This window comes from Tauraco erythrolophus, chromosome 5 (assembly GCF_009769465.1).
Source record: "Tauraco erythrolophus isolate bTauEry1 chromosome 5, bTauEry1.pri, whole genome shotgun sequence".
Lineage (NCBI taxonomy): Eukaryota > Metazoa > Chordata > Aves > Musophagiformes > Musophagidae > Tauraco > Tauraco erythrolophus.
The window spans coordinates 64,749,816-64,762,920 of record NC_141469.1 but is presented as its reverse complement, the minus strand read 5'-3'; the positions used below and the strand labels follow the sequence as shown (position 1 = coordinate 64,762,920).

The 13,105-nt window shown below is 40.4% G+C and overlaps 1 protein-coding gene across 1 annotated transcript; it reads left to right on the top strand.

The window, feature by feature from the left end:
• Window positions 1–1,261: 1,261 nt before the first annotated feature.
• LOC104379181 (uncharacterized) lies at window positions 1,262–12,861 on the top strand. Its single transcript, XM_086611950.1, has 8 exons — window positions 1,262–1,807; window positions 3,277–3,363; window positions 3,550–3,783; window positions 5,401–5,423; window positions 6,310–6,455; window positions 7,038–7,138; window positions 7,234–7,335; window positions 8,459–12,861. The coding sequence occupies exons 1-8, from the start codon at window positions 1,262–1,264 to the stop codon at window positions 10,244–10,246; spliced, it is 3,027 nt and encodes a 1,008-aa protein (XP_086468076.1). The 3' UTR covers window positions 10,247–12,861.
• Window positions 12,862–13,105: the final 244 nt, after the last annotated feature.

Sequence of the window (13,105 nt, the reverse complement as noted above, 5' to 3'; positions counted from 1 at the left end):
TATCAATGAGACTTTCCCGCCCGTGTGTTTGCACCTCCTGTCAGTCTCTATGTACACAGACATAAGGGAGGGAAAATGTGGCAATATTCACTCAAATAACTGCCCTTTGTTTTTTCTCCCACAGCTACAAGGTTTCCAGCTTCACACAGATATTTGATTTTTATTTTAAATAAGTACTTTCTGCAAGTGTATCTTAATGTGACTGAATAAAGCACTACTGTAAAATCATACATACTTGCTTTTATGCTGTTTGTGCCTGTCCCTTCCCTTAGTCTCTGGAAATAATGTTATTTTCAGTATATCTTGCTTTTTTGCAAATACTGACTTTACACTACTAATCTATCGATTTACAATAAACCTCAAACTTCAGTTGAGTCCCTCTTGAGTTTGACACATTTTGAAGTATTTCAGGGGACAACGCAATTATTAAGCCGGAACTTTGGAAGGAACGGCTCTGGGAGGAAAAATAAACTAAGAACAAATATGATACCGAGACGACCGCTATCCCAACTCCTTGGCGTTAACAAAACCCTAAAATTAAGTTACATTATGATTTCGCAACTGTAGTTAGAGGCGGCGAGTAACAGCCGTACCTCAGCACCGTGGAGTTACTTCGCGTTAACCCTGTACACTCGCAGACAGGAATAAGGACACCTCCCTCAACCGCAAACGCCTCGCTCGCGCCGGGCTTCCCTCAGAACGAGGTCCCGGGGGCCCTCGCCACGGGCGGAGCAGGAATTCCGCGAGGAGCCCGTTGCGGAACGGCGGCGCTAGGGCCCGACGGGCGCCCCGGGGCGCAGCGGGGGCGGGCACAGCACCCCCTGCCCCGCCCCGCGCCCGCGGGCCACCGCCCCCATGGCACCGCCGCACGCTCCCCCTCCCTCGTCTGCTCTGATTGGAAAGCGGCGGTGTCAATCTGGCGCCTTCGCCAATCGCCACCGCGTCTCTCCTTGCCCCTCCCCTCACTGCCGGGTGCCACTTCCTAGGAAGTTGGCGGTTGGAAGCGGCCGTTCGAATTCGCAGCTCGCGGGGTCTTCAGCGCCCTCGCCGGGACCGCGGCCCCCCGGCTCCCCGGCGGCGGGGCTCTCTGCCGCCGAGCCGGAGGCAGCGGAGCCGCGGGACGAGCCGGGAGCGCGCAGCCGGTCCGCTTGTGCGCCGGGCCCGGGGTAGCGGCCGAGCCGGGGCACCCAGCCGGCCGGCCCGCGGAGCGGGCCCGGAGCAGCGAGAGCGGCGGCCTGGGCCGCCCGCCTGCCCGTCGGCGATGGAGGCCAGCCTGACGTGCGCCGTGTGCCTATCCCTCTTCGAGGAGCCGGTGACGCTGCCCCTCTGCTCGCACAACTTCTGCCGGGCCTGCGTGCTCGAGTGCCTGGCCTCTGCCGAGGCCGCCTGCCGGCAGGGGCAGCGAGGCCAGGGGCAGGCCCGGCTCTTCCGGGAGGGACCGGGGCAGGACGCTGGCGGCGGCGCGGCCGGCGGCCGGATGTCGTGCCCGCTGTGCAGGAAGCTTTGCCCCCTGCCCCGCGGCGGCGCCGCCGCCCTGCCCGTCAACACCACCCTTGCGGAGGTGGTCAGGCTCTACCGGTCTGGAACGGCGGGGGCTGCCAAGGCCGGGGAGGCAGAGCAGGGGCAGGGGCCTGGCCTGCTCTCCCCGCTGGCGCTCGGCGGGGCCTGCCAGAAACATCCGAGCCGGCTGGTGCAGCTCTACTGCCGGATGTGCCGCCAGGCGGGGTGCGGGCAGTGCGTCTCTGAGGAGCACCAAGGCATCTTCCACTCCGTCAACCTCATAGACACTGTGTACCAGGAGGAAAAAGTAAGCGCGACGCTTCCCCTCTGCACCGGGGGTCCGGCTGGGAGGTCGGGTTGTCCCACGGAAGATCCCACCGGGTCGGGGTTGCTTTTACTCAGAAACGCAGGGAAAAACGCTGTGTGGTGGGCAGGCGAGAGGCAGCGAGGGAGTGTGCTGCTTTGAACCAGGAGTCGGGATTTGTTTGTGGACTACCGGGATGTGTCTTCCTTTGCTGCCGTCAGACGTCATCCACCTCGTACAGGGGACCAGGCGATATTACAGTATGAACAGATCTGAACCCAACTTACTAAAGCAAGCACCTGAAGAGTTGGGGGTTTTGGCTTTGGGTTTGTGGTGGGGTTTTTTTTGTTGTGGGTTGTTTTTTTTTTGGAATACAGAGACTTGCAGTCTTGGCTGGAAAAAAAACACACTGATGCTAAGATTTTATTGCGTGTCTGGATCCAGTTTTTCCAAGTTCAGGAAGATGTTAGTCCTACTAACAAAACAGGAAAAAAAAAAAAAACACTCACAGATACTTTTTTTATAGGCTCTCTGAGCTAGCATAGGTAATGGATAATTACATATTTAGAAATAGATGGTTTAGGTAAGTAATAATTTAATAAATGTAAAACCAAAATGCATTCCTGTTTGCATGAAGAAAGCAACTGCCTGGCCTAATGATTGGTTGGCTAGTCGTAGTGGTAGTAGTTGTGATTTTTGCCAAAAGAACTACCATTTGAGTAGAACAAGCTTTTCGTGCCCTGTGCAAATTGGGTGCAGGATGGCATGTCATACAGCAGTTCTGCTGTGCAGTAATTAAAACAACTGCAGGGCGGTGATGAAGAGCATATGTATAAAAGTTTAAGTACCGCACTGACTATTCTTTAAGTCAAAAGATGCTTTTGCACTGATTTCCCTCCTGCCTCTCCCATCACCAATTGTGTGTCACTTGGGAAACCAGAGGCACTAGATTTTCTGTGTAAAACTTTGTGATAATGTAGTAAGATAAAGGAGGAAAAAACAGTGATAATCTTAGTTTAAAACCAAACAGAAATAACTCTTGTTATGGACAGCTTTCTCTTTTATCAGTGTGATGCATTGAAAATAAGTGAATATCATTCAGTTGCTTGTCAAACCGGAATAACAGCATTAAAACTTATGTTGTGATAGATGTGGGGGTGAGGGGAGAGGTTAAAAAGAAGACTGAGAGAAACAATGCTTTACCTATAAAGTAATGCTGTAGCCATTCTAGCAATATGCATTGTGGGTGAGCCTAAAAACATTAATTTTTTTTTTTAATAGCAAAAATCTATGTACTGGAAATGCATTTATGTCCAGGAAAGCATTAAATGTTGTTCATTGATGTTTTGAATCGCAACCTTTGTTTAATGTGTTGTACAGTACATCCCATGATATGATTCTGGGTAACGGCTGAAATGTGTTTATTTTATGGAGTGGATAAAGTCATGATAAGTGTTTCAATTGTCTTGCAGTTAACCTTCTTCAGCAGTCTAAAGAAAATGAGAGTAATAAACGAGAAGCTGACGAATGAAATCTCAAGTCAACCAAATGATACAGATGTGAGTTACAGATGCTGGATGGTTTTGTGTGTGTGTGTGTCTTTGTTTTCATGGTAGGTTAACCACAACATGGAGCATCCTGGTGCTTCTTGTGGCATAGGTGTACTCTGAGCTTAGTTAGGGATGTGACTCCACGTAGACGTTGCTACTGCACTTTCATCTGTTTTTATGCTCTTGTGCTTCTAGATGGTGTTTAATAACGATGCAGAGATAATTGCACTGGAATTTGGAGAAATATTCAAAACTCTGGAAATGAAGAAACGGCAATTGCTAGAAGATGTTGAGAATCAAAGAAGTAAGAAAGAGAAAGAATTTCAGATTTGGAAGAAAATGAAGGAAACTCATAAGAAGACCATTGAGAACTTTTTGAAGGATTGTGAAAACCTTGTCCATGAGTGTGATCCTCAGCGTTTCCTGGAGGTGATAACCTTTCTGTTATTGGTATCAATTGTATAATGAACCTCAAATGTCATATTTTAGGTCACGATCATGACTGAATCAGGAAAAACAAATTCAACAAATGAAAAATGCAGACTAAAATTATTTAACATTTCATACTTCTTTTATAACAGTGCTTTCCATTTTAGAAAAGTTTGAAAAACTTTTTTTGCTGCTTACCAGTGATAGTGAATTCAGTAGACACTTTTCTTCACTGAAAACTGATGAAATTAATATTGGCTATTGCTGTAACACTTGCTATATTATGCTACCAGCTGTGAAAGGAGCTGCCATGGTGCTGGGTGAGGAGTTACTTAATAGTACTGCCTTCAAAATTGACTCGCGTTCATTTGCTTTTTCATGTTTATTTTGAAATGCCTTGTGTGTTGAGAACTTCCATTGCATTTTTAAACTTGTGAGGCATTAAAAATGCTTTTTGGGGAAAGACTGGAGCCAGAACCAATAACTTATTATACCTGCGCTAAGGTGATGATGCTGATTCTAAAACCTGCTGTAAACTTTGCGCCGAGGTACGATAGCTTAGGTACTTCCTACGTACGCTGTACTGTGTAGTATACGCACTTCTGTATACAAGACCCTGACAGCCTTCCTCATGGTGTTTAAAGGAACTGCAGACAAAAAAACACTGTTTCTGGTTTAGAGATAAAGGCTAGAGGAACTCAAGACACCATCTTAGTCTTTGCTGTTACCTAAGCTGGTGTAGATCTTTTCGTCTTGTTTATGTCAAACACTGTGGCTGCAGTTGTATGGAATTTAGGCAGACAGTAGATATGGGGCAAAATGCTTAAATAACTACTGAATTTTGTGTTTTCTTTAACTTTGAGGTTTATGTTTTCTTAAGAAACCAAAGCATATTACTGTCTTCTGCCTTGAGATTAACGAGAGGCTAAGAAAGTACTTAAAGTTTGACTAAGTTTCTGGTAACAACTCGTTAAGGAAAATTTTACTTCCACCCAAACTAAAAGCGACTCCCACTTTTGGAAGAAATATTCTGATTCCAGTGATAAGTATGCTTTAAACTTAGCACCTTCCTGCCTGTCGCCTGTAGCAGCACGCAACTCATTTCAGTGAGATGGTTTTTCTTGTTGTTGTTTTAAGATTCAGTACAATGAGATCACCAGGTTTTTATAGGGAAACAGCTAGTCTGTAGTCAGTTTTTTTACTTTTTGTTACCCGTTCTTTGGGAAGTCACTTGACTACAGCTCAGTATGCTTCGTACTGCCATTACCTGGCTGACTTAAAACTGAAAGACAGCTTTTTTTAATCTCGGTGTAATAGCATCTTGAGAGCAGGTAGCAGAGGCTTCTGTCACTAAGAAATAGAAAATAGTCTTTCATTTGAATGAAATTTTGTCATTAACACAAAATATTACAAGGTAAGTCATTGTCCCAGACGTTTGTTTTTTTTAGATTTGGCTGCTCTTTTTTTTTTTCTTGGAATGTTAACAAGTTTATTTCCTATAGTTCTGTGAAAGAAAGACGGGGAGTTTAGTCTCTGAAGTATTTTGATAAAACAATAATCTTTTGAGAGTTGGAGGAAAACTCATTCCTATCTTACGAATTCTTTTTTTATTTATAGGTGGCCTGTGGCTTGAATACAAGGTATATATACTATTTTTTTTTACACTTCCTTAGTTCTCTAGTGTAATTTTAGGATTAAAAACTAAGAAAATACTGATTTTTGGGTATGGTCAGATGTAGCAACTTAAAATGAAAATATTAGTAAGTAATTAAGACGTTATAACGCTTTCAGGTTTGTGGATGCTCTATATTCCAAATCTTAGGAAATGTCAAGAATTTTAGTGATGTACTATCTGATAAGCAATCTTTTGAATTGGCTCCTTGACAAAACTGAGTATAGGAATTCATTAATAGGTGGTGATTGGATATTTTTAAGTATCTATCTTAAACTCAGGAACACTGAAGCATGCCTGGAGCTCTTACAGAAATCTTTAGGTCTAAGAGTGTGTATGGTAATTCTGAAGTGTCTTCATTTTTATGTTTGCAGTGCACATACCCTGTATGGTTTCTTTCTAAAGATTCTTAATTACATTTATTATCACCTTTTAAGCAGAGTTTAAAAAAGAATAGTGGAAATGGAGTTCTTTAAAATATGTTGTGGTTCAGACTAACATTAGCAATGCTTTCTGAAGAAAGAGTATAATTTAGATTCAGGTACAGTACACTAAGAAAAGGGAGGGGGTGTTAATCTTTTTTTCTGAACTACAGACTACTACTTCATGCAATTTTCATTGTGTGTGAAACCTAATTCAAGTGAATTGTCAAGTAGTAAGTTTTAAGAAAAAAAATCTAGGGAACTTGACGTTTTATTGAAGGCTTACTTTGATTTCTTCTCCCTCTTAGTGATTTCGTTTTAAAATGATTTTTTGTATCAGGCAGGTGTAATTTAATTTTTGGCATGTGATCCTTAAGAAAAGTGTTTAAGTTTGGTGGTTTGTTGTTTTTTGTGGTTTTTTTTCTTTCCCAGAATGAAAACTCAGCTTGACCTGATGAATATAGCATCCAGCTATGAAAAACCACCTGACTATACTCAGAAGAAGATGGATATCAAACCTGTGGTTAATGAAATCTTGGCTTTGAAGTTAATGCCTGTTAGTGTAGGCATTGTTAAAGGTAGGGAAGAGAGACTTAATATAGGACGAGATTCGGGAAGTGACTCTAGGAACCTGTAACTTGTGGAACTAATTGCTAATAGACAATCTGTGTGGCAAAACCATGCGAGTGTTCAGAAAGCAACCGAGGAAATTAATGAATTATCAATTCATCAAGGGCTTTTAAATGCATTTGATGAATGTGCTTTCTCTACAAAGTCCCTACTCTGAATTTTAGGGAACTAGGGAAAGTATCATTATAATTTTCCTCTAAAACCAGTATCATCACTGTTGGAAGTGTGTTGCTGAACTAGATGGGCATTTGTTGTAGTGTAATATGAACATTACGCTCTGATTAAACGCTTTTACCCCATAGGAGAAAATGTTAGGTTTTGTATCAAGGCAGGCGTCTCCAGGTGTTTAGAAAACTTCTTCTGCAGGCGTCTTGCTTTATATTGCATAAGTTTTGACAAGCACTAAGGCCTCACTTGAGGCAATATATGCTTGTTCTTAATTGGAATCTATGTTTAGATGCTCAGGAACCTTTCAGTGTTTTCCATACTTAATATGCTCTCCATCAGTATTCTTGTATTCTTTCTAATAGATCTACCTTCTGGAGGAGATGAGAACTCAACAAAAAATACTCTGTTTAAAAATAACATAAAGCAATGGCAAGACCAGCAGAATATACCTAACACATTTCTTGTAAGTTATTGACTGCGGGGCTACAGCAGTGTACTACTTAGTTCATTTTAATAAGACAAAATAAACAATAATGTCTCCTGCAAAACATTTTTCAGCCTGTAGCAGGACAGGAGGAAGCATTAGCAGATGGTAGCAGGATCTGTACTCGCTTAATGTCAGTATCAGGAATGCCAGCGTTTCAAAACATGAGTCATGAGGTATGGTTGAACATCTGTTGTAAGTACGGCTAAGTTACTGTTTGTTATGGTACAACTTTCTAAATAAGGCTTTATAAATCTTTTTCGGTTTTCTTAGTAGAAAGTTACCCTTCCAATTCTAGAATGGAAATCTGACTAGGTTATTAAAGCTGTCAGATTTTACTCTTCTTTTTTATTCAGAAAGCTGGAACTTAGTCTTACTACTGACTTCAAATACTTATTTTTGTATTTTAGTGTGGCTTTTTGAGTCACATCTGCAGCTTTCTAATCAAAATAAGCATCTCTGTTGCCCATTTGAAGAGGAAGTCATCTGCCTGTGTTCTATTTTCTGAAGATAATAGAATTCACTCTTCTAAGACTACCTACGTTCCTGATAATTTGACATGAAACTGAATCTAATCTTTTTTTTTTTTGGTTTCCAATGAACTAGTTAATTAACTAAATTTTTTTCACTTACTAGCAGTTCCATGGGGGTGGCTGAGTGAGTATTGTTCTGTACAGAATGATTCTAGTTACAGTCAGTGAAGCATGGCTGGCTGTGAATCACATTATGTATGTTCTGAGAATACCAATGGCAGATGATTAAATTAAAAAGTTGCTTAGATCTCTTAAATATAAAATTATTTTTCTTTTGCTGTGTTATTTTGGACAACATCTGGTTTTGATTCCCATTGAGAATACAACTTATGTAGTAAAAAAAAAAAAACAAACACCAGCCTGCCACCTAAATTGGTTTCAGATGGTTGTTTTTCATGACAATTTGAGAATTTGTCACTTAATGTCCAAGCTAGTATTTTTAGCAATTTTCCATTTTCATTGGCAGTGACTTTAAATACAGTTTTCTATAGTCTCCCATTGTGAAACTATTGCTCCTATTTTCTATAGTCTCCTATTGCTACTTTGTCATCATGGTTCCATGTGTGTCTTGTTCAATTGTTTTTAAAGAACTTTTTTCCGTAATAACTTGTGTTCTGTTGCCTTCTAGCAGCAATGGAAAAATACATCATAAATCCTATAGAATATATGAAAACTTTTCTTCAGTCTTAGAATTTTATGTGAATTTTATAAGATCTGAATCCACAAATGCCATTTTACTTAACGGGACTCTTTGCTATAATTGTAGGAGTTACGTTACAAATACTATGTGGAATGTCAGAAGTTCACCGGTGAGTTCAAGACACAAGCTTTAGCTGCCAATAGAAAGTATAAATTTGTAACCGCTGAGGCTTTGAAGGCAAGATCCTCAGGAACTCCTTCTGTATCTTCACCTACCAAAGCAAATAACACAAATAAAGTTAAAATGAGAAGCCTGCAAAGAGCAGATGGCTTTGAGAGAAGCTTTTCTGGAACCAGTAATCGCAGCATCCCATTCACAAGTATGAACTTTTCTGAAACAAACGGTGACTTAAAATTATTTCATGCGAGAAGTTCCCAGCAAGTAACCACTCCAGCCTTACCAGAAAACTCTGAAGACTTGGTAATTAAAGAAAAATTGCCAATGCAGGCATCAGAAGCTACTGTTTCCAAGGAAATGGACACAAATTCTAGCACTTCATGGGGCTTAAAACCAGCAGCATCAGCAGCTCTTTCAAATTCAGATTTTCTAGATGTTTCTGCAGAGAGACTTTCTGCTTCACCTTTTGCTTTCAATGCATGTAACAACTCATTACCCAGGCTTACTAAAGATGCAGGTCCATCTTCCTTTAAAAAGAAAGACAGGAAATATGTTTTCCCTCAGTTTTATCTAGGAAAATGTGATCGTACGGATAAAACCGATAACCAGGATGAAAGCAAATTTAGAAAACATGGTCCTGTAACCCAAACCACAGTTTCTGATGCTTCAACCAGTCCTAATTTAGACTCAGCAGAAAGTGAGAAGCCAGATTTTTCAATGCCCGTTGATAATTCAGAAAGAGATTGTTTCGCAGGATCAGAAGTGGGCAATTTGTTTAAGTTTTCACCAGTATCTTCACTTTTTAGTCAATTTGAGAAGCCATCTGACAAAAATACATCGTCTCACATGAGAGAAAACACCCATTCTGCAAGGGAAACTGCAGAACATGGTACACAGAAACAATCTGTCTCATGGGAACAAAAAGCCAATGGCTCAGAATCCATCACAACTGTAGCTTGCAGTACTTCAGAAACCAACACTGCAGCTGGGGTGAATGATGTTTCAGAGTCCCCCATTCTCCTCAGTAATTGTGTATTTTCCTTCAAAAGGAACTCTTTTCAGTTGCCTCTACCAATATATTCATTTGGAAGTAATGTCAGAGATACCTCTGATTCGCTGACTTCCTCTGTGTTTCTGTCTGGAAATGGAATAGAGAAAATGGAAAAAGAGAAGATGAAATCTCCTGACAAAACACCTCTAAATCTAGAGAAGCCTGTATCTTCAGAGTGTGCAGAGCCTGCTTCTAGACATAGTCATCCAAAATGTGAAGACTCATTGTTTCCCGTGAACTCATCTAAGAAAACTGAAAGTGCAGAAGTGCTTGCTGCTAGTAATTCTTCATGTAGTCAGCCTTCGTGTTCAGTTGCTCTTCCCGTTAAATACGAGAATGCATGTTCTGCTCCACTTACTATTACAGCAACAAAACAAGAAACAAAGGTAAAAGATGAAGAAAGTGAAACTGTTGCTGAAAACAACTGTTCCTGTCCTGGGAGGGAAGATGGACCTGAGTCTGTACTGTTTCAGAATGCAGCTTGTTCTGTTCCTGGCACATGCAATGATCCATTTTTAGGAGGTTCTATGCTTACGGCAAATGAGGCAGGAGGAATGCCAAGTGATAGCGATTCTGGCACTGAAGAGGTAAGTCAAACATTCGTCTCTACTGGTACCAGCAGTGCATCAGAATATTTCTCTGTTGCTGAAGACAAAATGTCTACTAGAAGAAAATCAGAGACGTGAAGAGAGAGTGAAATGGAAGATAACTGTACTTTAGATAAGAAGGAATTAAATAAATGGTACTTAAACACATTAAAAGTGAGGATGCCTGTGATTTTACAGCTGCTGTTCTCCCCGATTCGTGCCAACTGAGGTATCTCTGTGTTAGAAACATAACTGCTTATCAGCAAAAACAATGTACTAAAGTGATTCTTACAGTACAAACCCAAACTGAAGAAGCAACCAAAAATGTCATGTCTTGTTAAAGACTCAAGTATGACCATGTATGCTGTATCTTTAAGAATGCAGATCTTCCGAGAAGTGCCGCTGGCGTATGTGAGAGTGGTGGGGGACTGAGGTGCTGCAGAAAGCAGGGTCCGTGAAGCCTCAGCAACAGGAAGCAGTGTTTTGCTGTTTCGGTACAGCACCCCTTGCACTAGGGTTGAATCAGTAAGAGTAGGGAGAACAGCGTTCACCTTATAGGCAGGCAGGGAGGAGAGCCATGGAGAAGATAAAGGATGTTGAAGGACACTACTCAAATTGCTCTGCGTTATCTCTCTTTGCCTCTTTTCTTTTTCTATGATGTATTTAATGTATACTGAAGGTGCAACTTCTAATGTAACTTCAATAATTTCTCTTATGCTTTTGAAATTGAAACACCACACCAATGTTCATAAAGGCTAATTTTCAGTTCCCTTTGGCAGCGGTTTGGGAATCAGTGGACAGATATTAAATTGCTGTTATGATGAAAGCATTAGGAGAATCTAGCTCTTAAGAAACAAAAATCTCCTTTTAAAATTCGTGTAATGACAGGAAAAAAGGAAAACAGCACTTTTCAGTGTAAGTGTTAATGATCCAGAGTTCATTGAGTTGTTAGTCTGAAATACCATACAAAGTGAGGATAAAAATACCATCTTTTCTAACTTATTAACCATTTTGTTGCATCCACGAGAGAATTGTGCTTCAGCTATTAGAATACACAGACAGTAGCACTAGTTCAGATTAAAGCTCTATTTCATTTATTTTTCACTCTTCAGCAAGAGCTGGTGCTGGATTTTAAGTAAATGAATAATCCAGCAGTAAGTAGATATGTCGACTGGCAAGTATTAGACCAGAACGCAGAATGTTGGATATCCTTTCAGAATTTTTCACTGGCAACTAGGTAGTCATCTTTTAAAAAATAAAAAATCCAAATTATCTTTCTAGCTTCATGAGAGAAATATTACTTAAATTTAGATCTCTGGAAGGCTTATCAATATACTTACTGTGACAGAATACTTCGAAATACTATTCTTGGTTTAGGAAACATTGACCTAACTTTAATTTGACTTGTGTTAAATTCTTGGCCTTGGTTTTTCTGTGGCAGTGCTTTCCTCTATTAAATGTACTGAAATATAGTTTCTAGAATTTATAAAACTTACTGGTCTTCCCTTTGCGTCTGCTTTATAGTAAGGAAGGTGGTGAAAATTCTCCTTATTGTTAGTTTTATACTTCTTTATGTTCATCTCAAGTCTTACTGTATTTGTTTTCTCCTAAGAATTGTTCTGCTTTTATTTCTAGACATTCTTGTCATGTTCTTCTGCATGAGAAGAAGTGATAGAAGTGTTAAAATATTAAGTTAAATTACTGAAAGACAAAGGCTGAGCGTGGTGATAATGGCAGAGCACTTCATGGATGGAGGTTGATCTCACTATAATGAAAGCAAGAGAAAGGGAACCATTTTAGAGAGACAGATAAGGCACCTATAAAACTTGTTGCCAGAAGATTGTAGAAAATGTTTGTTTTGTGCCATAGTGACAAAAAAAAAATCTGAATGAGTTGGGGTTACTCAGAAACCCCACTGAGTTTGTTAAAATTGCTTATTTTCAATGTATCTTGTGTTCATTTATATTATAATGTTTCATGAGAGTTTGATATAGTTTAAAGCAGATACTTTGTCCTTTAGTGAAAAGACACTTAAGGAATCATAAAGCAAATAAAGAGACTACAATACACTGTTTTGTGAAAGCAGAAATTGTTGGGGTGTGGGTTCAATACACTTTAGGACAGCTTTTCAAGCATGGGAAGTTGTTTAAGTGCATTATAGCTCAGTACTAAGGTTTTACAGGGGAGATAAATTATAAGCAGGATGTTTTATTTACAATAGGTCACAATAAAATTGCAGTCGACTCACATACTACATCAGTAGAACTACAGATTTTCTGATATTTTCACAAGTTGACTACTTTGTCATTTTGACTTAATCGCTTAGTCATTTTTCACTATTGACTCCTTACTAAAAGCCATAACAGGAGTGAAATGCTTTTTATTAACATTATTAAAAGTGAAATGTTGAACGCTGTTACTATGCTTTGAGACATGACAGTATTCAGCATATGAGATTAGTATCCTGTGATAGACCTAATAACCTTGGATTGCACCCAGAATTTCATGCTTGCTGGTCAAATAACTGAGAACACAATAGGACCAATTTTTGACTTTATTCCTTGGTCGATTGATTGTGTCTTAGCTAAAAAGATTACTCCATTTATACTTGGAAGCATGAATTTGGAGACATCTAAATAAGGTCATTTCTACCCTAGTTGAGTAACAGTTGTGCAAGATTTATCTACATATGATGTGACTTGCCAGACAGTGAAGAATAATTTGAGTAAATTTTCTTTGCCAAGCAGAGCAGTCTGTTCTACCGCAGTGTTCCATTTCCAGTCACGTGACTACATACAGGTTCCTCCCGCGCCACCCCCCCCCCCCGCAATATCTCCTGGCAACGTGTTGCATGCAGTTTAATGCTGCCTAGCTGCCTAAAGAGACTTCAAGTCAAAGACTTCATCAGTGATGGTTTCATGAACACTAGAGCTAATTCAAAGAAATGGGGTTCTGAAT

What these genes read in the sequence shown, in the direction of transcription:
- LOC104379181 (XM_086611950.1), top strand. Translation starts at nt 1,262, where the DNA reads ATGGAGGCCAGCCTGACGTGCGCCGTGTGCCTATCCCTCTTCGAGGAG. An exon ending in ATCCTCAGCGTTTCCTGGAG is followed by an intron (nt 3,784 to 5,400) that starts GTGATAACCTTT and finishes TTTTATTTATAG; the next exon opens with GTGGCCTGTGGCTTGAATAC. An exon ending in TAGTGTAGGCATTGTTAAAG is followed by an intron (nt 6,456 to 7,037) that starts GTAGGGAAGAGA and finishes TCTTTCTAATAG; the next exon opens with ATCTACCTTCTGGAGGAGAT.